The sequence below is a fragment of the Tyto alba genome, unplaced genomic scaffold, assembly GCF_018691265.1.
Source record: "Tyto alba isolate M040663 unplaced genomic scaffold, T.alba_DEE_v4.0 Super-Scaffold_33, whole genome shotgun sequence".
NCBI lineage: Eukaryota > Metazoa > Chordata > Aves > Strigiformes > Tytonidae > Tyto > Tyto alba.
The window spans coordinates 4,612,385-4,635,900 of NW_024881308.1; the positions used below are offsets into that span (position 1 = coordinate 4,612,385).

General features: G+C 42.1%; 1 protein-coding gene across 5 annotated transcripts in view; it reads right to left on the bottom strand.

The window, feature by feature from the left end:
* Positions 1–255: 255 nt before the first annotated feature.
* Positions 256–23,516, bottom strand: part of ARHGAP40 (Rho GTPase activating protein 40) — a 42,953-nt gene continuing 19,692 nt past the window's right edge. For 2 of the 5 annotated variants that reach the window (XM_042801054.1, XM_033003605.2), the window contains exons 2-15: positions 20,069–20,271; positions 15,392–15,612; positions 12,251–12,326; positions 11,505–11,656; positions 10,716–10,881; positions 10,275–10,366; positions 10,066–10,143; positions 9,649–9,808; positions 8,810–8,892; positions 7,447–7,653; positions 7,048–7,188; positions 5,240–5,400; positions 4,193–4,248; positions 256–2,942 (exon numbers count right to left, since the gene is read on the bottom strand). In XM_042801054.1, coding sequence (XP_042656988.1) covers positions 2,836–2,942; positions 4,193–4,248; positions 5,240–5,400; positions 7,048–7,188; positions 7,447–7,653; positions 8,810–8,892; positions 9,649–9,808; positions 10,066–10,143; positions 10,275–10,366; positions 10,716–10,881; positions 11,505–11,656; positions 12,251–12,326; positions 15,392–15,612; positions 20,069–20,249 — 1,881 coding nt within the window. In that variant the 5' untranslated portion in view covers positions 20,250–20,271 and the 3' untranslated portion in view covers positions 256–2,835. The remainder of the gene's footprint in view (positions 2,943–4,192; positions 4,249–5,239; positions 5,401–7,047; positions 7,189–7,446; positions 7,654–8,809; positions 8,893–9,648; positions 9,809–10,065; positions 10,144–10,274; positions 10,367–10,715; positions 10,882–11,504; positions 11,657–12,250; positions 12,327–15,391; positions 15,613–20,068; positions 20,272–23,516) is intronic. The other 3 variants (XM_033003606.2, XM_033003604.2, XM_033003603.2) reach the window with 3 other exon arrangements.

Consider the following 23,516-nt stretch of genomic DNA (forward strand, 5'->3'; position numbering starts at 1 on the left):
ACCTTCCTCTGGTCTTTCTATTACCAGCACTGACCTCCTCTGCCTCCTCCCGGATCGTTCTTTTGCAGCTACCACACAGGATCCTCTGAAGAGGAACTTCTCCTGAAGCTGTAGCGTGAAACTCCTGTCAAGCTGACTTAGACCCCAGGTACATCCCTCTTCAGGGATGAGGCAAATCCCACTGGCATTCACAGACGTGGTGCCATTTACCGTGCTGGCTTATTCTCAGCCACTAATGAAACTGGAGCCAAGAGATATTACTATACTTTTATTAATTGAATAAATGAATTTTAAATACAGAATTAAAAATTTGTAAAAAAAGTTATTAAAAGCCAGCATTCAGAAGTAGGTTGCACATCAGTGAGTGAAAAATTCATCCTTACTTTTTGGTACAAAGATAGGAAAGAAAAATTTAAAAAGCACATCCATCATCTGGAAAGAGATGTTTTGTTTATGGTTTTGTTTGTTTTTACATTTCCTTTCGTATTTGAGAACTGATATTTGTGTCTCATGAGAATCTCCCACCAACTTTGTTTTTCACATCACTGATTCACATTGTTTGGTGTTCAAAAGAACCCCACTCACTTGTTGTTTACCGAAGTAGTGATGTAGAGTTTCCCCCTCATACGTATGGAAGCAAGTATGTTTAATAGAACATCCAGCATATGAGGGGTGGAAAAAAATGCAGTGTTACGTGATTTGCAAAGATGCAATTTAGCTTACAAAGCATCTTTGAGCAGGAACAGGGTCTTCTCTCTTTCCCACTGATACCTTTATGTGTTAGGTATTTCTTAGAGTATCACATCTCTGGCATTTGCTCTTTGCTCATCTCCACCACTGCAACAAAGATTTTTCAGAAGTGCTGAGTGATTAGGTACCATTGATTTTTAATGCCCAATTTTAAAGCAGCTTGATCTTTGAAGAGACACAAATCACCCATTGTCAAGGACAAGAATCAGAGCCTTTTAGGCACAATTTAAGCCCTATAAAACAGAGGCACCTCAGGAAGTCTTGGCATTGGGGTTCTGGGTCAGGGTTGGGAGGTGGGTTTTTCACAAGTTTCTATTACAGGTTATTCAAAAGACAGCTATGAAGATGATCCCTCCAATCAATGCTTCTGCATCATTTCAACCAAAAAAAAGTAGACAGACTCTCTAACATATGCATCATTTCATGACACATGACATCAGCACCACTCACGCAGTATCCACAGTGAGTTAGAAAGAATATGGACTATGGCTCACCTGTTCCTCAAGGATCTTAACCACCAAGAGAATTTAACCACACAGGCAGACAAACCACGGAATGAAGTGCCCTTACAATAGAAATTAGGACTTTGAGATAATGAATAGGGATACCTATACATCAGCACGGGGAAAAAAGCAGAGGAAGGAAAGTTCAGACTACAATGGAAATAAATTCATTTAACAAAAGAAATAATACTGGAGATTGTCAATAGTGCAGCTAGGATTTGGCAAATTAAATACTTTGCGTATACACTTGCAGGGCAGCCCGGCTTCTGCCACATGAATAAATATCCAACGGTGTTTAAAAACAGTATATAAAAAAAAGATGTCAAGATTTTCAGAAATGGTGGATGTTCCATCCCCGCTAACTGCATAGTAGGTTCCCTCACATGAGGTATTCCAGCATCACCACGAAGGAAAACAATACTTCTGCACTCCGCTTCCACAAGTGCAATCTATCTTGAGCTGAGGTTGGAGGACGGTTAGGCAGTGACGCGAGGTGCAAGTGTTCTGCTCCACCCTCGGGTCTCCAGAACGCAGCAGCCACACTGTGCTGTGCAGGACGAAAGCGTGCAGCCAGAGCAGTACAGGCTCAGTTCAGTACCCACCGTGCGACCAGACACAGGCACAGACCTCTTACTTCAGCCACTGCACATCTTCAGGGGTTTTTGGTTTTTTTTTTTTAAACAGACATGTTCACATAGAGTCTTCCAAAAAAGAAGTTTAGTTCACGTGGCCAGGTCAGATTATTAACTTCAAATTAACTTCAGAATGTTTCCTTGGTTATCCATTGATATAAACGTTGTCCGGCAAAATAAATGCAGGTTCTACCCTCGTCAATGGCAACTTGTACATTTGGTTTTGAATTACCAGCAGAGCTGTGTGGGACAGGTATCTCTCCTAGCATGCTGTATATTTGAAAGGCTGCCCTCCATTCCATACTTTTTTCCAAGGAAAGCTATTTTCTTGTGTTGCATATATATATTTAACTGTAGACACTAAATAGAGGATGTTGGCTTCACAACCCATCTGGCCTTTTTGGAAGCATCCCTTTTAATTCTCCAAAGAATGTAACAGTATCTTATTAGTGAAACCCAGGATCACAACAACTTCTGGTGATATGCAACAGTCAGGAGTGGACCTTAGGAAGGGGGTGTCATTAAGTACCACTGCAGCATTTGACTCCTCCAAAATGTGGATGCGATCAAATGAAAGAGGAAATCCAGAAGAAACTGATGTCTTCTACCTTCTTCAATAAGACGTTTCTTCTCTTACATTCCTTCTTTACTGCACAATCACTGTAGCTTTGTTTGCAGGGTTTGCTTTGGGGGGCTATTTTATCTAAGAATAATCATACCCCCTGCAAATTCTGCTACATAATGATAATTACTGGTTGTTATCAACATTCCTCTTAGCATGTAGGCTAGTGTGTGCCCACAGCCAGCTGTCATGGAAGTTGTACATAAAGCTGTTTCTCCTTCAAAGACACAAGTACTGTCCAGTCTGTGACTACGCTAGCAAAATCTCTATAGCTTTTCCATGCTTTCCAAAAACTTCAATGAAATGCTTCATTTTGCTCAGGTTTTCCTTAGAACACCCGAGGATAAGATGGGTTTTGCTTAATTATCCACTCAGCATGGGGATTGATGTGGTACAAGTCTAAGAGGTAAGTGTCTGGGTCCAGGCAGTGTTCACCTATCAAAACAAAAGATTCAGAAAAAAGTCATTTCTTATATCCTTAGTCCTATAGTTGCTACATTTTGTGGGTCTTTTTTTTCTTTTTTTTTTTTTTTTTTATGTTTGTTTGTTTTTTTCATTTATTTTTTCCTATAAACTGGTATTTGTTCACATTAATTTCAATATCACAACCATTTAGAAGTGTTTCCACAAAACTGGAAAAGTTCTAGGTTATTTATTCCAAAATTAATGTATGTTTCTTAAAACTATACTAAGCCCAAGCTTTGACCTTTGTGGAAAGGTACTCTAATACCCAGTAATTATAGCACTTGAAAACCATCATAAAATATGTTAGGGATCAAATCCAGAAACTGAATTTTTTCCAAGGACAGAGGTTTTCTTCTACAGATGCTACTAAGAGAAATACTAAGAGGCAGCCAAAGCACTCCGGTAACCACAGCCTCCAGAAGCAGCTGCAGCAGGACATAAAAATTCCTTTCCATTTTCAGACACCCCTAATCTACTGCTGCAATCATATTATTTAAGTCTTCTCTCCAGTTGATGACATCCTATTGACAGGTGGAAATTGTTGACTAATGAACATCATTAACACATTTAACTACATGGTTTGAGAAACTTCCACCCAAGTTAGTATGGGTACTTCTGTCAGACAGAAATCACACACAGAGCAGGCAGTACAGATGCCATGGGCCAGCCTACCACACTTAATGAAAGCCCAGATGAGAAGCACACAAATAAAAAACTAGTGGCATGGGATGAAGTTTCCCCTCACTTAGATGAATTCAGTTTATAGTTTTAAGTTCTACACTTAATTCCGAACATGAACCTTTATCGTTGAGGGGAGAGGGAGTTTAACATGGTATGTTTAAGAGAATGGGAGGTTTGCTTGTTTTTAAGATGGACAAAGTTATGCAAGTCTCTGTCCTCAGGACTTCTGGACTCTTGAGTTACCCCTTTTCTTGACAAGCAGCTTCTGAATAAGATCCATTAGTATTAAGTAATTTTGGAAGCCCAGGCTTCAACCTTCCCACAGAGTTGCACTATAACGGCTTTGCAGTGAACTACCAACCCAAGAGCTTTGACAGGTGCTGTTTGCTGTGGGTGAGGTTAACCCACGCTTGTTCATTTGTCTTCTGACTTTTGGAGTCCCCTCCAAATCTCATCCTTTTTATAACTCCCTCCTAAGACAAGTTAAACATAAAAACTGGATATCACAGTCCTTATTTGCAGTTACCATTCAGGCTTACCAATATTGCCTCCCACTTCATACAGGAGCAAGTTTGTGCACTCCGTTGAGTTGTTACTGCAGAAAGAAAAACATATTGACATTAAGAGCTGCAAAAGGCAGGCTAGGTAGTTTAGCAATATTTCTTCAAAAAGAATTGCTTATGGTTCAGAGGCCAGCAATGGTCAAGGACACTACAGGCCATATTACACAGACCCTGCCGATCCTCCTGAACAGTGCAGCTGCTGAAAAGGACACCCAAAATCGGAAAAAAGAAAACAAGGCAGATATTTCTTGCTGGTAGCAAGCAGCACACTATATGCAAAAACTAACTTGTCAATAGGAAGATAAGAGGCATGAATACCAAAGCTCATTGGCAGCATTCCTCTAGTACTGATGGCCTGTTCAAGAGAAGCTCATCTGCAGGAACATTGTGGCAGCTGCAGCAGCGTGTTTGTGATACACCAGCTGACCCATATTCAGCCAACTTCCCATCTACCCTCCTTGTCTAGACATCTCCTGCCCAGGCACACAGTCAGGAGAGGCCAAACACTTTACCTACTAAAGATGGTCTACAGGCAGGGTGACAGAGGGAGGCAAGAATTCTTCTGTTTTTTTTTTTAGATTATTTCACCAATTCACCACTGGAGCATAGGAGGGAATTATTTTAAGAAATCCCTATATTAACATATGCATGCTAGAAGTACTACTCCAGGCAAGTAATTTGCACAGGTGATGCTTTCTCCAGGAGAGCTAGCAAGAGTTTGTTTTGCAGGGTCAATGTTATTCCACTTTCCCTTCCCGTCAGCAAGGCTGCTAAAGTTCACTTGCCATCTAGCAGCCTAGAGGGGACTACTGACCTCTGGAGAGCCTGAGCACAGTGATGGCATCACTCAGTTGAACTAACATTTGCTTGCTCTATCCGACACACTATTGCCAAATTTTAGAATAGAGGAGAACTTGGCTTGCTGTGATGCCACATCAGCTCTGCCAGAAGACAGAAAACAGCAACTAGACTACCTAGTACTTTTGTTTTCTTTTTTCTTAAAGCAGAGAAAAAGCCATTTACCACTTGAGGAGGTTGACAGCATTAACAATATTCCAGCCATTCTGGCACAGGTTCTTTTGAAACTGCCTCAAGACATCAGCAACTCTGGTTGCATTGTTCAAATGCACCTCCAGTGAATCCTTCAGGAGAAGCGAAGCATGGACTTTCACAATCTTGGAAGGCTGAACAAGGCAGGCAAAAAGAAGTAAGTGCTTAAAGAAAGACTTTATTATCAGCTAAAACATCAAGTTTCAAAATAGATCAGAGAGCGTGAAGAATTAAACCTATCCAGCCAGCTGTTCAGAAAATTTAAGTTTGTTCCTTATTCCACACACACTACAGGCTGGAAGCTCACAGAAGCATCAAGGTGAGCATAAGAAACAAATCATCAGCACTTCAGGGCCATAGCTGGGGAGAAAAGTCCCCTTCTCAATCCGTGTGCGCTGGTGCTCTCTGCTGTTCAAATATAGCACCGGCACTAGAAATGACACAAGTGTTGATGAAAACAGGATTTGTCAGAATAAATTCTGACAAACTGTTTTGCACAGGTCCGATAGACTTCTCTGGAATTCATTAAATTGCTGAAAAAGGAGTGTGGACAGTTGAGTTGCAAACGTCTTAATTTCAGAAAGGTAGGTTCAAAGAAAAGGAAGCACTGAGCCATCTCAGGGCAGAGTTCCAGTGCTATTTTCTCAAGACTGTTTTTATCAACTCTTTTATAAAGTAACTTCTCAGAACTTTTATGGAGAACATTGAACTGTTCTAAAGGGGTCTGAGTTGCAGCAAGTTAATTTTGCAATCCCAAATTGTCTGCAGAAACAGCACAGAACACAGAGACCGTTGGGACAGTGCTAACAGTACTTCCTAATCATCGGATCATCTGTTCGTCTGCCTAAACAGAATTTTCCCTCTCTGAAATGACAGCGCCTTCAACAGTGACATGCCACCTTAACAAGCCAAATTTTAGGCAGATGTCATCACAGTATCACAGCTCATATAGAAAGGTGGGAGGTGTACTCGTTTGTGAGAACACAAACTCTTCCTCAGGTACGCAGATTTAAGCTTTCAATCTATTATTCCTACCTAGCTCATGTCCTTAGAGCATCCCCACTGCACACCACTGCTATCCAACACTTAAAATCCAGCACTGCATGATGCAACCCAGCTCCTACAGACCTATACCAATGCAACTAACAGTGACAACCAAAAAAAAAAACAAAAGGCAGAATGACTCCGAGAACCTTTTCCCAACTATGATACTTAAATAGATCTGGTTGTAACATCTGTTTAAAAATCAGTCTGCATGAACACAAGAAGGAGTAGAGCCATTTCATGTATGAGGGAGCTTACTTCTCTCCTTTTAAGTGGCAAGAACCTCATTCTCAAACCCTCCCATACAGATCAGCAGCATTATGGGGCAAAAAAGAAAATTGGATACTGTTATACTGCTGTAATAGCCTAAATTTTTGCTTTAAGTTCATGAAAATAAGTCTGACTATCACATGGGACACCTAGAGCCATATGAATTCTTCTCTTCATGTGAGGTAAAGACCAGCATTTCTGCTCCTGGTCTCTTCCCCCCTCACCTGTAACCATGCAGCATCTTAACCGAGTGTTTTGTAGACTGAAATTTATTTAGTACTCTTCCTCTTGGGATCAGTTTTTGCCACAACCTGTCCAAAAGGGTCAGGGAAACTGTTTTGCATCATTCTGCAGATTTTAATCCCTCTTGCTCTTTAAAGGGTATCACTCTTCACCGCTTTCCAAGCTCTCATGAAAGCATTTGGCACTGTTACTAAAGGGCTCAGTTTCTATAAGCCCGAACTCACCTCTGCCTGGTTCTTTTCCACTTTGTCTTTATCAGCATGAATCTTCCGCAACAAATTTTTAATTCGCTTGTCGCAGAACTGGTACCTTTTGCTATTGCTCTCATTCAGCTTTCTCACTTGAGCTACCAGAAAAGAGGAGACCTGGGCAGGGGAGAAGGGGGAAAACAGGAATTAAAAGAAATCAAACAGAGATGAGGATGCTGTTTAAGAACCTAACCATCACTTTATGAAGCTCCATAAACAGACACAATCCTTACATACCTTGAAAACAGGTAGTCTTGGAATTCAACCAGAGACATTTAACTCCTCTAGAATTTCCAAGACTCTCCCTTCCCCTATTCCAATTCTAACCAACCAAGACACTGGTACACCATACCACAAAACACCCGTGCAACTCACTGTCCAGAGCAAATCCTGGTAATGGATCATCATCCGCACAACGTCGGCCGCCCCCTCTGCCAGCTGTTTCTCCTTCCCTTCGGGGATCTTGTTTGGCAGCCCCTTGTGCATGAAGAGGTTCGGGGCCATGACTGTGGAAACGTTCCAAAGGTTCATTTTGTTGTTGTTCTCCCTGGCAACCACTTTGCTGAGAAACTCAAGTAGAGCCTAAAGAGAGGGTAAGAGACTTAAGACAGCCATTACTAATAATGCTCAAGAAACTACTGTGGTAATTGCTGGTGAGATCATTTAATTAGCATTTTTTCTTGATATCAATGAGCTAATCCTATTTGTCCAGTCAGGAAGTTCAGTGACCAATTTCTAATATTAGAATAGCAACAAATAACCATACCAAGCAGAGAGATAATTTGTTCAGCATTCATGAATCAAGAGAGACGGTCTGTGTGGGAAGTAGATGAGCTCTTACTCCTTGGCAGGTGACAATTTACAAAGTCCAGTTGCAAAAATTACAGAATCCAAAGATTACCCTTCCCTTCCCCCACTATCCCCTCAAAGCCATTCCCAGATGTGGAAAAATAAACCTTTTTGGATCATCTCTTCTGGTTCACACCTCCACCAAAGCCATGACATGTGACAGAACATCTTCGGCTGAATTATGTATTCCAGCACTCTAAACAAAGTTTGCAGGGTGCTAAATCAGCCTTGCCTTTATCACCTGGAAGCTGAACTACTCAGAAGAAAAACAGCAGCAGCAGCAACCACCACAGTTCTTATAAAGCACAGAAAGGCAGAGGTTGTGCGCTGCCTGCAAAGTTGATCCCATCAGCATTTATTCTTTCAAAAAGTAGTAGGTGAAAGGATTTGAAATTATTTCTGATCAGAAAAGGGTAGGAAGTTATAAGCTTAGTAGCTTTTTTAAATGTTTGTTGTTTTTTTCTTTTTTTTTAAATTGAAACTATCTTTCATAGATAATGACAATACCACAAACCATGAATCAAAAGGCTGAGTTTCTCTCCCTGTACCTTAGCATGCCCACAGACAATGTAAGACCTTCACTCCATAGTGAAGTGCTTTAACACACTGAAGAGGAAGAGCATGTTTCTAAACAGGACGCTCCAAAACCATATGGATTCCTACTGCTCTTATGTTTGTACCCAAAAGGCAGGCTGTGCTTACAGTTTACAATCACTGCACAGCCTTGAGATTTGCCTGTTCTCCCCATCATGGGTTTCCATTCTCAAGTCAGTGAAATAAAACCAAACAGCATGATGTATGTAATTTATAAAAGCTGATAAGAGTTTTTGTGAATAAAAACCTGGAATGAGATCATGTTTCTCCAGTTAAATCCAGAATAGGTAGTTACCTTTAGAGTGTTTCTGTTGGGCTCTGGCAGGATCAGGATCAGGAGGTTTAGAGCTTGCAATCTTTGCTTCAGGTCTGGAATATCTAGAGAGGGAGAACGACACAAAAACAGGATTCAGGCTTCTGACACTGTTCTTTCTGAGCATGGGAATGCCCCAACAAATAAGACAATGAGTTATTGTAGTGTTTGTCTCAAATCTAGGATTTGAGACCTTGTTTTACAGAATTAAATCAAGCTCATGCTGCCCTAATGAAGTGAACTACCTATGTTTTAGAAGACGGGCTGATTTTCTTAGTACAGTCTACCAGCAAATCTGATGCCCATGAAACGCAACAAAAGACTTTGTTATTCCCCATTTATTGAACAAAAAAAGTTGTGCACTTAAACAGCTAGCTTAACACATGCAAAGCATCTATTGAGGCACAAAACCTCAAAATAAGGTGCTTACAGAACATTGCATTAGCTGCAGACAAGCCAAGACCATGCACCCTGGCCAGCTGCCACAGCTCATCCTGCATGTCTGCATTTATCAAGTTGTTCTAATTCATGGTAACAACGTTGCAGCCTTGAGTAAAACAAGATGATTTAAGACCCCAGGACAGTGTTCCCTACACAAAAACGTACCCAACCAAGCCCCTGTGACTATGACTCTCAGGCTGATTCATAACAGTACATACAGCACCCAGCACACGCAGTTTGACTACAGTTCATACCGTGCTCTGTATTCCCACCGACTCCACAGGTTTCAACACACCTGGCAGGAAAGCCCAAGACCAGTGAACTTTGCAAGAAAAGCACAACTGGCAAACTAATGCTAAACAGCCAAAGCAGGGACTCACTTTGTACAGCAGCAAAAGCAGGGAGGTACTCTGCTGTCAGCAGCGGGGCTGGCAGCTCTCTTATGAATCTTTTCAGCAGCCCAGATACATCATTCTGGTGGACTTCATCCCAGCGGAAAAGGCCAGTATAGAAGTCCCTTTCTAGCTTCTGTTCCAGACTCTATTAAAAAGATGGAATTTGTAACATGCTTTAATAAGCAAACACAAGAGAAATTCTGTAGCAGAGCACTAGGAGTGCAACCCATCAAGTTAAAAGAGTGCGGAGACCCTTACAGCAGACACTCCCAAATTTCCCAGCAATGGACATTTCTAGTTGTACTGGGAAAGGAGACCAGACAATTCAGGTTAGATACTTGCTTCAGTAACATGCTCCCTGATCATCTCTGACACTTTCAAACACTACTAAAGAGCTCATACCTTGATTCTGGTCTGGGATCCAGAAACTCTCAAAATGCCTTCTGTTTCAAGTCCTCTCTTTTCCAAGCAGGAGAGCAGCTATTAAAGAGGGGAAAAAAGAAAAGCTCTTAGGCACAGAGGATAAGTCGTCAGCCCTTCCTTATCAGAGGCCTCAAATGCTTCATGACACTGAGGATCAGAGGTGTGCATGAAACCAGAAAAGAACTTACTGCCTGGAGTAACAGAGGGACCTTGGTGTTGGGGAGCAGTTTTTGATCGTTTTCCAACAGAGTGTTGAGTGAAACTCCAAAGAGTCTTTTCTCTACAATGGAAACAACATGTTATAATCTGTATCACCACTAATACAGGTGTAAGGGCTATAACCCCCACTGCAGATTGAGATGGCACATTTTGTAAGTGTCAAGACTGGATAAAGAGGAATAGTTAAACAGAATGAGTGCATTTGATAGTCAGACATAAATGTGGTGCTAGGTCTTGATGTCATGATCCAGTGACTTCCAGGAGAAATTCTGATCAAGGAAAACACACCTGTCATGAGGTTTTTTAAAGACCATCTCTGTTCTACCATTTGAAACACAAACCTATGTGAAGATCAGTTTTAAAAAAAAAAAAAGGCACCAAAAAAATTGTTAAGATGACATACAACTAACCTGTTGTTTTCAGTTTTGCTGCTTTGTTTCTCTTCAGCTCAAAGCCCAGAATATCACAGAGTGCTGTTAGTTCAATAAGGGCCAATGTGGGGATCTTCTTCATGTCCTGAGCAGATAAATCTCCAATCCTGGTCACTCCTAGTCTGCCCTTAGGGATCTTAAATTTCTAAGCAAAAACACACACACTCAAAAGGTTCAGTGCACGTTATCACTACTAAGCCCTCTAGTTATCAAGTTTTGCTGCATTTTTATCATTCCTTACCAGCACCAGGCATCTATTCATTCTGCTGTTTTCAACACCAGATGCCCAAAACTACTACTTCTACCTAACCCACAGCTGAATAAATATTTTCCCTTTTCAGTACTGCTCTTTAATCATACTGAATATCCCAACTGGTCTAAATTAAAGTCAGCCTGATACCCACACTAATCTACTTGAGCCTTGGAAGTAGTCCAGTACATTTGCAGAGAAGAAAATGTTAGAATTATGAGTAAGAAAGCCCAGTCATTCAATTTCCAGTGGAAATGACACAGATCTGTATCAAAATGGCTGGTTTCACACATAAGCCCTACCTCTTTTGACCCTCTAATAGACGTTATCCTTGCCCAGCACTGCAAGAATAACAACACTACCTGTCCGAAAATACCTACCTAAAATAGACCCACTGCAACACTGTCCATAGAAAACGTTTTCAAGAGCTGATCATACAACTGAATCAAGTGTCTTCTACCCCCCCCAACAAGAACTGACTAACAAGTTCTAACAGGAGAAGATCCTTCAGTGCTTACAGTTAGGGCATTTCCCTCCTTTGACTTCCTAGATTCAGACAGGAATGATCCCTTGAGCAGAACAGCCGCTTGCTCCGAGTAGGCAACATCCATGTTGAACACCTCCTCTCTTCCAGGGTTTCGAACTGTGCAGGAGTAATCCTGAGTTTCTGCTACAGAGGAGAAATCGTCTTAAATTTCAGAAAGTCAGAAGGGTGAAGCGTAGAAAACAAGTGTGATAAGAAAGCAGTTTGAGACAGATTTGGGTAGCATTGCTTTTAAGAAATCCTACATTAACATTCGGAAAGTGTTCTCATAGCACAGTCCTGAGACTGATCAATAGGGTAAGATTAGCTTAAAGCCATAACATTACGGCTACAATCACCAGACCACTGATAAAACATAAGCATGGCCTTAAATTAAAGGACATACCTATGGCTAACTTCTCTTTACACAAATCGAATATGGTGTTTGTAGGATTTCACCATATGATCTTTGCTAGACTGATGTTATTTTCATCTTCCAGTTGTTTTCTTGAAGAGTTACAGTTATCAGTTTGAGTGGCAACTGCTAAGAACACTAGAGCCTGGAAAAGTTTACTAAATCCACAACTGTGGATAACCACGTATTAAAAAAACAAAACCACAACAAACCACAAACAAGACCAATGTTTCAGAGTGCAGATTAGTATAACTTCCAGTTTCAGTCCTACTTCAGATCCTACTCCCCATTCAATCCTACTCTACATTTTAAAACTTCATTCTTACTTCTCTGTACATTTGACGTCTGTAGATTGTGCCACAACTGATCTGGGCTGGATTCCTCTTTCTCTGCTGCTGTCTCCTGAAAAACAGACCAGAACATATTTACCTACACAAAACAGAAGTTATTATAAGAACATAATTTTGGCAGAAAACACACACCCCTGACATTGTCTGCTAGTCTAAGAAAATGCTGCTCAAGCTCAGGGCTACATGACTCTTCTGAAATGAAGAATCATAATTAGAGGATTTGGCAGACAGTTGGAAAACAGATTATCTCATAGACAGTATTTGTGATAAATTTGCACATCATTAAGCCAGTTCTTTCTTTCACACAATCATTAGCCAATTTCCCCCTTTCAGTTCATGCACTGAGGGGCTAACAAACAGTGGACTGACCAAGCTGCATGGGATCTACCCATTGCCTGTGATCAAAAGATCTTTCATGAGAAAGAACATGCTGAGTAGACATCAGCACCTAAAAGCCTTCATGGCCTTCATAAAAACCTCCATGGGCTTCATAGTAACCTACCTCTTCACATCTAGAGTGAGAAGCTGATCTTTCAAAGTGTAAGGAGGCATTTGGCAGGCAATCCTGTTAATAAGAACCTTACTTTTGCTAGAACTAGTCAGAACATAGGAAAGCTTAGTAGCTAACTTTTGCTAATAGAAATCCTGAGAAGCTGCTTATGACACAGAGTTGTGGGCTGAGGACTGAAAGTTAAAAGGAACCTCTGCAAAGTCAGTGCCAATGGACAAAACAGTTAATATGCACAGAAGATGTACTATATCTTTAAAGAAGGTGCACAACTGATGGGCTTGCCATGAAAACAACCAATTCATTTAGCATCTCCAGCTAAATCACAGATCACACAATGAATAGTGCCAGAGCCCCTTCAGATCCAGCTGCTGTGTAAACAGGCCATATTGAACAGTAACACAGGGGAAATATGTAGAAAGGTTCTGATAGAAGAGCCAACAGCTTTGATGCCCGAGAGTAGCTTGTGACAAAGGTGGACAGGAGGCAAACTGCAAATCCTTCCTGAAACACTGATGGAAATAAAAATCCAAGTGACTGACAAATCACTGCCTGCATTCTTGCAGCCTGAACTGCTTCCACTAAAGTCACAGCTGAACTGAATTAGCTTTAAGCTCATTTTGCTGAACATCGTATTTTCCACAGATAGAGCCCATCCAAACATTTTGTTCCCAGTGTACCAACAGAGCAGTCAGTAGTGGGAAGCATCCAAAACCTGACTGAGCACAGGACCTGGGTTCCAAATCAGGAATTTATGAGACTGTGGGGAATTTCTGCATTTTTGTTTCCTTGCTTACAAAGTAGAGATTTCAAATATCCTTTTGTGCAATAAGGGATTTTTGCTACGTCTTGAACAAGTGTTATAGCAATACCAGGCATGTTTGGGCATACGGTTCCTGAATATGTCCTTCAGAGCCCCCAATTGGACCTGTGATGACACAGCAAACCAATATGGAAAATTAACCAAAAAGCCTCCTTCTCTCTGGGATTGCTCCAGGAATTACCCAAAGGTAAAGGACTACTTCTGCTCAGTACCTACATCCAGTGTCATATCCTAACATCTCAAAAATTTACCATTTTACATAGAAGTCACTTTTCATTTGCCCAAACTGAGCATCTGTCACTTCACAGGAAATAAAGAGGGCAAACACCACCCCTTGGTGATATAAAAGACAAAGAAGGAATAAACAGACTCATTTAAAATACATTTTCTTACTACCTTTAATTATAAAGGGGGGGGAACACCGTTTCTTGCTTCAGTGACCTCCCTTAAAACCTGTAGAACTCAGAGGCAACTGCAAAGCTTAAAAAAAATTCTGAGCCAAAGAAAATATGAATAATTCCAACAGAGTTACTGGAAAAAGAGTCCTGTGATCTTGCTCAAAGTAATAAGTGAGACAAAATGTTTCATGTCTAATCAAACTAAGGCTATTTTAAACTACAACTTTAGCATCTTGTATATGACCTCATTACACCAAGATGTCATTTTAAAACATCAGATTGGATCTCAGTTGCTTATCAAATGCAAATATTGGTGACCTAGTGACATATAAGATTCAGAGCTCAAAAATCTCTGTTCCTATACAATAGAGAGTAAAATTATTTTAAGAGATATAACAGGGTTCTATTTAATTTGCAAGTTTTAAAACTTGCTGAATTTCAGTTGAGACATTTAAGTCAACTTTGCGGCATTATTGCTTCCAGAAATGTCATCCGTCACCCATTCAAGAAGGAATACAAGTAGCACTCTGCAAAAGAGAAAAGCCATGACTGTCTCAGTGCAATTCACAGTAAGGAAGCAATCTGTACCTCAACACTGGGCCATTACAAAAACACAACCACAGAAGTTTCCAGTGATGTTGCAGACTGCTAATTATATTCCCTTAAGACATTCAAGGGATTATTTATGTGTAATTCATCTCATTATAGTAAAAGAAGTTTCAAAGAGGGTCAGGCTGAGGAAAAGGAGTAATCAGTTCTGGTAGAGAGCAAGGGTCCCATGCTACTGAAAAAGGTAGACCTTGGTCAAGCTCAATACCTTCCGACTAGACACTTGACTGAGTAGAGAAAGTCACAAGGAGCCCTGACTGGGATACTTTCCAGCAGCCCCTGGAAAAAATAAAGATACTCTGTGTTGTTGACACAACCAAAAGATCAGGAAAGCAGCTGAAAAGCTAATGGTTATGTACTCTCTGGTGGGGGGGAGGGGAAAAGGCAATAGCTAGTCTTTCTCCAGGATTATCAGCTGTACTAGGTCAGTTTGTCAGGACTGAACTTAGTAAGTCCTCTCTTTTTTTTGGTTAATAATGATTTAACATGTCACTGGAATAAAGGAAACACAAGAGGGCTCCAAACAATGCCCGTGCTCCATGAGGCTGCCGTGCTGCAGGCACTACACAGAAATCTTCCAGCAGTCTCTGGGAAGCTTATGGATATGCAGGTTTTGTAGCAACTTCTCAATGCTGCAACCTGGATGCAGAATTTCCACAATCTCATCTTCATTTCAGTTCAAGAGATGAAGTCATCTTTTTGGAAATGAGAGTAGCCCAGAAAGCCAAGTCAGCTACCACACACAAAGTCTTTCAGGGGATCCCACTAAATCAACATACCTCAGAGCTGACCACTCCAAAAATGTCTCGGACATCACGCACAGGATGCTTGTTTTTCCTCCTCCGAGATCGGGAGTAGGTGTCCAACCGCCGCTGCACGGCAGCAGCCTGGGTCTTGGTCAGGGTGGAGAGCAGCACGATGTTGTCGTTCTCAGAGGCACCGTCCCCAAGGAGATTGGACAGACCTGCATCCTGCAGCCACTCAGCTTCAGCTTCTCCCTCTGCGAGGCAAGGGATGAGGAGAGAAAGGATAACAGCAATTTGAGTGCTTGCAACACTTCAGAGACAGAAAAGCAGAAGCCTGAGCCATCCTCTTCCTGAGGCGGCACTGGGACATTGCTGGGAGGGAGCCACATCTTTGTTAGGAAGCCACAGCTATTCTCAAAATCTTAGCCCTATTCCCAGGTACACAGCTGGATATCAGGGTAAAACCAGAGGGGAGACAGCACTTTAGGCAGCTATAACTGCCCACATACTCCTTTCTCCTCACCCTATGTAAGGAAAAAAGGAGAAGAAAAAACTGTGGAGGCACAGATATTCCCAGGAGAGCAAGCTCCCTCTGAAAGTGGGGCACAAGTGGGACTCTGCATGGTGTTTAGCACAAGGACTGCAACAGAAACTGAAGCCACTGGGGGCTTTCATGGGACATGGGAGGTAAGTCAGATGCACTTGCTTAAATCCACCGTTACACGGGCTGCCTGTGCAAAGGGGAGCTCTGGCAGCAGGTAACTGTACACAGCAAACTCTGAATGAATGGCAGTGCCTCCCTGGAACACACCTGATCCTCCGACAGCTTTGAGAATGGACAAAAGGTCTGTGAGAAGCCGCAGCATACAACACTGCACATTTGGCTTTGTACTCTTCCCAGTTATTTAGCTATTCTAAAAAAAATTATTTATCTATATGCATGTTTCTGTATCAACATTTTTTTTTTTTTTAATATCCAGACACTGATCTGGTAGATTCAAATGTGTTTTATTTAATATACTTGCAGAAATACTTGTATGCACCATCCCTATTCTTTACCTTTTTAAGCAGATTGGTATCCATACAGTCATTCAACAAAAGCAAAAACATTATTCTTGCTCTGTGCATTCACTTTATGTCTGTGCCTGTTCAAAACATCACTAAAATTAAAGACCATTCCAGCTCCAGAATGAAGTGTGAGAAGCCTGGAGACAGTACAACAGCATTACTTAAACAAGCTCGATTCCAATTCATTCTTCAACATATGAAGTTGTGCTTCAAACAGAGAAAACAATTTTTCCTTATGGGATGCACCCTTTGTGGAAGTGAGAAAGTGGCCTGAGCAAGGCAACTACTTGAAATCCAAGGATAAAAGAAGCAATTTAGCAGGTAGCTTCAACTGTAATACAGCAATCACCACAACGCCTTTATCTTTTCAATTATATGTACCAAATTCATTCACTGCAGGCAGCACCAGCATAGCTCTACCGAAAGTTATACTGGGATAAATAAAAATCACAACTGAACTGACTGAAACAGAACAGTTCATTCCCATTCCTCCTTTCCTATGCAAACTCGTATCTGCAGCTATCGCAGCTGCTCAGGCAAATTTTTATTATTGCTGCATCAATAATAAAAAAGCCATGCAGCTATTCCTGAGAGATTGAATAATCTAATTTTTCTGGGGAAACTTCAGTGTTCATGCAACTTGCAAAACCATATTGCGACTCCATTAAAACTCTTTTCAGCCTTCAGAGCATGCTCTCTGTGTTCTTAGGTGTTGTAATAAATCAGAACTTTTTTCAGCATCACACCACAATAAATAGAGCTGGACCTGAAGTCAAATAGTTCCTTTAACAAATCTTCTAGCAAATTGGCTAGCCTTCCTACATGGGCTTAAGTTTTGGTCTTTTCCCCTGTCTGGTTCTACAGAAGCATCCCCCCGGTGCTGCTCACCTGGCCACAGCTGCCCACGCACCCGTGATCCCGTCCACGACCCCTCGCCGTACAGCCATTTGTCCTACATCCGTCATTTCACAACAGCACAGCAGCAAAAAAACTTCTGGTTTATTTTGTCTTGGGGAACTAAAGGAAGTTAAGTGTATTGCTTGCAAATTTTGAAAATACCCAATTCCAGTCATAACAGGAAACTAATCTAATACACAATACTAAACAGCAGGCCCTAAATCGGACATCCGTGTGAGCCTACTGCCCCATCTGATGCCAAAGCACCAGATTTTAATTCCTCTAATTAATATTTTTGGGCCAGTTATGTTTGCCAGTAACGCAAAAGGAAACCAGTAAAATAGATTATTTATGGAGAGAAAGGGGAAATTAGAGAGAAACAGGTCAAAATGGAGAGGTCCACAGAAGCTGAGCTGCAGGTTTAAGCCGGGGGAGCTGCTGGGATTTGCCTTGTGAGTTCCAGACAAGCAGCATTTCAGGGGGGAGCAATTAGGAATAAATTTGCAAAACTAAAGAACACCAGTTCCAAAATCTTACTTGAAACATAAGCTAGCCAAAAATAGCATTCATAATAAATCATTTAGTCTTCAAAATTTAAAGGACAGCTATAGCATCCTAGAATTTCAGACTAAACGTTAAGCAGAACTTCCTATATAGTTTTCAAAAGTGGAGAAGAATCACTCTCTGCAGACACTTCTCAGTCATGATTACATGCTATAAGGATGTTGCTACTGGATATTTTAGTGGCACTACCACACAGAGCGCATACGTTATCAGCCTGCTGTACCATCAAACTTTGGAGAGAGCTGGATAAAGAGCTGGCAGCAAGGAAAGGAGAAGCAAGGAAAGCTGCTCATATTTCAGGAAAAAGCTACTTTCTGCTCCCTTCAACTGTTAGTGAGGCCACAAGAATCATCAGCACCTTTCAGCTGACCCAGTTGTTCTGCAGTTACACGCTGGCCTCCCACTAACACCAGGTCACAAACAGCTCCCCATTACACCACCCCTTAACAAAAGGCTTGCGCAGGAGACCGGCGTTCTCCAACTGGGTCAGTGTTTTTGCAAGGCCTTATCTGCTCATGGCCTCCACGCTGTCCCCGTACTGCGATTATCATCGGTTATGTGTCAGGTTGAGCCAGGCTGTCTGACAGAGCTGTCGGCCGCTGCCCAAGCACAACTCCTCCGGCTTGATGCAGAGCAGTGGTCCCTTTGGCCCTGGGGGGCCCTGAAGCCCCTGTGCCGCACTGCCACCTCGCAGTGCTCTGACCACAAACTGCAGAGACATGAAAGCCAAGAGGCACCAGCCAAATCCTGCACCCACACTGCGTGAAGCCTCCCCTCGCCGCTAACGCTTCCAGCTCAAGGCTGGTTTGACTAAACTCCTTCGCAGAAGGCACCAGGAGGCCGAGCGTGCCGCTCCTCCTTCCCCAGCCTGCCGGGAAGGCTTCGATACTCGGAGTTCTATTTCAAGTTTGTCTGGTTTCAATGGCCAATTAAGCAGTCAGCTCTTGCCTGCTAGATTAATATACAGCATTAAAAGACACTTTTCCTTGTGTCCCTGCTTACGCAGTAATCAAACTGCCTCCAGTATATCAGTCTTTAGGATATCCCAGACAGCCTTTCATCTCAGGGCAAAGCCTCTTTTCCAGAGACTCCTTCCTGGTGCACTTGTTTCCTGAGTCACTTTTACATCTCTTCCAGTTCTAAAAAACAAACTTATGTCCATTATGTAGGGACACTAATAGCAGACCTTAGTTTTTACCATGTCTTGCCGGCCACAGCAGGCACGGATGCTGATCTTCCCACCCTGCTCTCCACAGCCCCCTCTATGCACCCAGGACAGTTATTTACCCTTCCCAAGCACACTGGGACTTTCACTCGAACACTTCCCCGTTACACACATGGATCCCTCTCAATATCAGGCCAGCACAACAGCTGTAGGCTGTACAGGCTGCAAACGCCACCATTCAAGAGGACGTACTGCCGACTAAATCACACGATTCAAAATGGACCTGGGAAATGGGTGATCCCAATCTATGGGATCACTGGGTGCTTATCACAGTTTACCATCCTTCCAACAGCCCTGGATGCTGTACCTGTCATGTCAAAAGACAATCAGTCCAGGTTCCAGTTATTCCAAAATAGTGGATAACATCAGTGCTACAGAAAGCCCATTAGAAACACCCCATGTACATGAAGTAGTTTTCAAAAGAAAAAGAAAGAGAGAGAAAGAAAACAGGGTATATAAGAAAAACCTTGTGTGGATGGACTCATGTCATTCTGGATGTTTATTATGGTTTCTTGAAGAGTGAATCAGAGGGAGAAAGGTCTGCCTTCCACAAAAGCAGCTCTCATAAAAGACACTGTGATGAAGTCTCAGAACCACATACACAAACAAGCCTTCCAAAACACCCTCAGCTATCACAGCGTGTTTACCATACAGCCACCTGCACAGGCAGTGAGGGCCCCCACATTTAGTGGAGGCTGTTTGAAAAAATCTGGAGCCTTGAACATATTCCTGACTGACCTTTAAAGTCAGCTTTGTTTCAGAAGCTGAAACCAGGCCAGTCCAGCACTCCCCTTCTGCAGGGTGTTATCTACCACCTAATGAAAAAAATGTATATATCTCTGATTTGACTGGTAATATTCCAACCATATTCCAACATGCTTCTAAATCATTCAGGTGCATAAGCAAATCTTCTCTCTAAAATGTTAATCTTCTTCCCAACGTTTTTGGCAACCTACCCTCTTGTGTTTTGACATCTGCAAGGCTGCATTCCTCTTGTTCGGCTTCAGCGCTCTGTTTAATGTTCTCTACTTCCAGCCAAAAACTGTCCATTGACAAGTTGTCCAAAGACTCTACCCTGGAATTCGTGCCCTCTGACACCGGGGATGGCAAAGGACTCTTCGGAGGAAGCTGGCTCATTCTGCAAGGGCAATTTCTGGTACTGAGAGGGGAAGAGATAGAGAGAGATTAAGCTACACGTATTCAGATACGGCATGCATTGGCCTTCATTGATTAATGACTGCAATAAAAGCCAAACAGAGGTAAGTGCTAGACTTCCTTTGGTTAGTGTTTAGCAATAACAGACAAGGTTGGAGTCAAACCCCCTAGAGTAGGGGAAAAAATACTGTCCAAACATGCGAGAGGACACAGGATCAACACAGATTTTCCAGTGCTGTCCTTCCACTGACCTCTGAGACACCACCTACCACTCCCACACTTGCTTCCAAGGCTCCCCTGCAAACTTGCACAGATACCCTCTACATTCAGACAACCAAGACGTTTCGGGTCTGGTGCAGATGTGCTCTGATTAGCCAGCATGCACAGCAAGCCCGACAGCTCCCTGCTGCAGCAGACTGAGCCCTGTAGGCTTGTTCTCCTTATGCAAAAACTGGTCCAGTTCCGTCTCCTGAACTTCAGCACAGGCAATAAACAACTCCGATGTCCAAGCCCTGTTTCCTGCCCAGACCAGGCTTTTCAACTGTGAAACAGCATAAGTGTCCTGGGAAACCCAAACGTACAGAATTTTCTTACCAACCTGTTGATTAATTCAGGGAAGGCTGAAGTCCCGGACTGACCTTGTTCAGCTTTCAACCTCTGTGCAGAAAGTCATAAGGTTCTCATCAGCTCATAAAATAATGCCTCTCCTAAATGAATTTTAATTCACTTCAAAGGGTTGCAAGCCATTTAAACCCAGCTGTATATATTTTTCAAAGACTTTTAAAAAAATAAAGGATAAGTGGAAGCTACTTGTGAAAACACCTCAATGGTTCAACTTATGAATACAAAATTAAAGAGACTGCATGCTCTGGATGGTTTGAAAAACACTTGTAAACAGCCACCACCACCAAACACAGACTGGAATTGCTTTCCTGTCTCACAACAACAAAAAAAAAGCAGATCAAGTCTTGTGCCTTGAAAACCATGACAACAAAACAACCACCAAATGCAATTTAGCCTCTCAACTCTGGAAGGACTTAGAAAGTTACAGATGGCAAAATACCTGGAAAGCTTTAGTTCCTTTCATTCCAGAAAATCATTATTAGCAGTTCTGGCATTAACTTACTTCTGTTATATGAAGGATTTCAAGTCATAAAAGACTAAATTTGAAGATCTACCAAGAGGCCTGTGTTGTAGGGTATTCTGCCTTTATATTTACACGTGTGCATGCATATTATGCTCATACCTTTTTCTAACATTCTCATAGGCAGCTCTTCTATTCTAAAGGTCAGAAATAAAGCAATAACCATAATTCCAGGAACATCTGGAGCCAGCAACAGCATTGAGAAGAAAAATAAGGTGTTTGTTTGTTTTACAGGAACACCAAAGTGAAAGATTGAAAAGAACTGTTACACTACCCAGACCACCTCTGGCAAGGGCAGAGGTGATCCGCTTGTTTAGTACCCATCCTCGACTTTCCCACTCTTGGATACCCAAAAACCAGGCCTGCAGCTGAGATGCCACCTATAGACTGGTAGAGTACTTAAATAGTCAATCTAAGGGGGTTTTGTACCCTCATAGTTCGTGTCCATCTCTCTTGGCTATATTACAGCTACCATCCCAAATCATTATTTCTCCTTTCAACTTTTACTTGTAAGTTTACTCATTAGGAGTTAAAAATTTAGATCACATGCCTCACATTAACTCTTCATCTTTAGGAGCCCTCGCTATTTCCTCACATTTGCTGACAGACTTCTCGAAGACAATTAGATTTCAACAAAGCCACCTTGCTAGCACCAAAGACTGTTTAATACCTTGCCATGGTATCTCACTAAAATTTTATTACATGCCAGTCAACAGATATCATCACCTGGCACATGAAACTAGGAGGATTTTAGATTATCTTGAGGGACTTGGTTTTGGACATGTCAGTGCCGGAAACACTGGCAGCCAAACTTGCACTCCAGAACAGTCTCCCAGTGCACAACACTACACAGGCTAAGGAACCATCTTACAAGCTCTCCTGCTTGCTCGGCTAAAGGCACTCAGCAGGTACACAACTACTCTTGTTGCCCTAAGTTACTTCCCTATACTACCGTGGGATCTAGGTTCAGCTCAGAGCAGCTCTGCAACGCACCTTTTCTTCATGTTCAGCTTGGTTTAGAGCCAGCTCATCTAACAGCCCAGAAATCTCCATGGATTCACACTGAAACAGAATTTAGGCTTGCAGATCCAGCAGAACCTACCCTAGACCCAGGGAGCAGCTTGCTGTGAGCCCATGTGCTCTGTGGCAAGCCTGCGACACACACAGGTATGACAATCCCTTCCCCACACCTGCCACAGGCCTGCCTGGAAAAAACGAAAAAATAAAAAAAATAAAAATAAAAATAAAAAAAAAATTAAGCCAATGTAAATACAGTCGAGCTCTTTCAAATGGGTGACTCTTGACTTAAATGTTCTGCATGACTTACCCAGATACCAGATCCTGAATGCAAGTTTCAGTCCAGGAGATACTACAATCAAGTGCAGTAATACTTACCTAAGGCATTAGGGCATATTCCTGGTACACATCTGAGAAGGGTCACAACATCTTTACAGTCCAGGTCTCATGCTAGAGCCTTGCCAGCAGCTATTTTTGATCTACCAGCACCTTCAGTCCATACCAAGACAACAGCATACTGGTGCAAGCATATGGTTTTACCAGACAACAGCGAACTGCTGCACCCCTATCCTACTCTGACTCATGCTTCCATACCACCCACAGTTATTTTGCTTCCTTCCACAGCTGGAAATACAGATGATCTAGTAGTGCTTGCACCAAAAAGCTCCACCACCAGTCACACTATATGCCTGCTCCAGGAGAGCCATATTTGCACTACTTGTGCATCAAACAGCCCAAAAGCTATCCTGACTTTTTTTCTCAACAGCCCCATGGACCGATGCACTAAACTCTATTTCACCAAGGTTCAAGATGTCAATGTCACACAGCAGCTCTACAAAGCAGTAGTAGAATCCAAAGCCCAGCTCTACAAGTCCTAAACTAGGGCTGTTGTTCCTGTCTCACAGGACAACACCAAAGCAAAGTCAGGCCTTTAAATATAGCAAATGTTTTATTTTCTGGTCTAAATATTTTTTTTCTTGAACACAGTGCACAGTGCTTTACAAATCCAACTACCCAGGTGGAAGGTTAGTTTTAGATTCAGTGCACCTAAGAGATTGTTCTTCCTCATTGCATTCCCAAGTCAATGG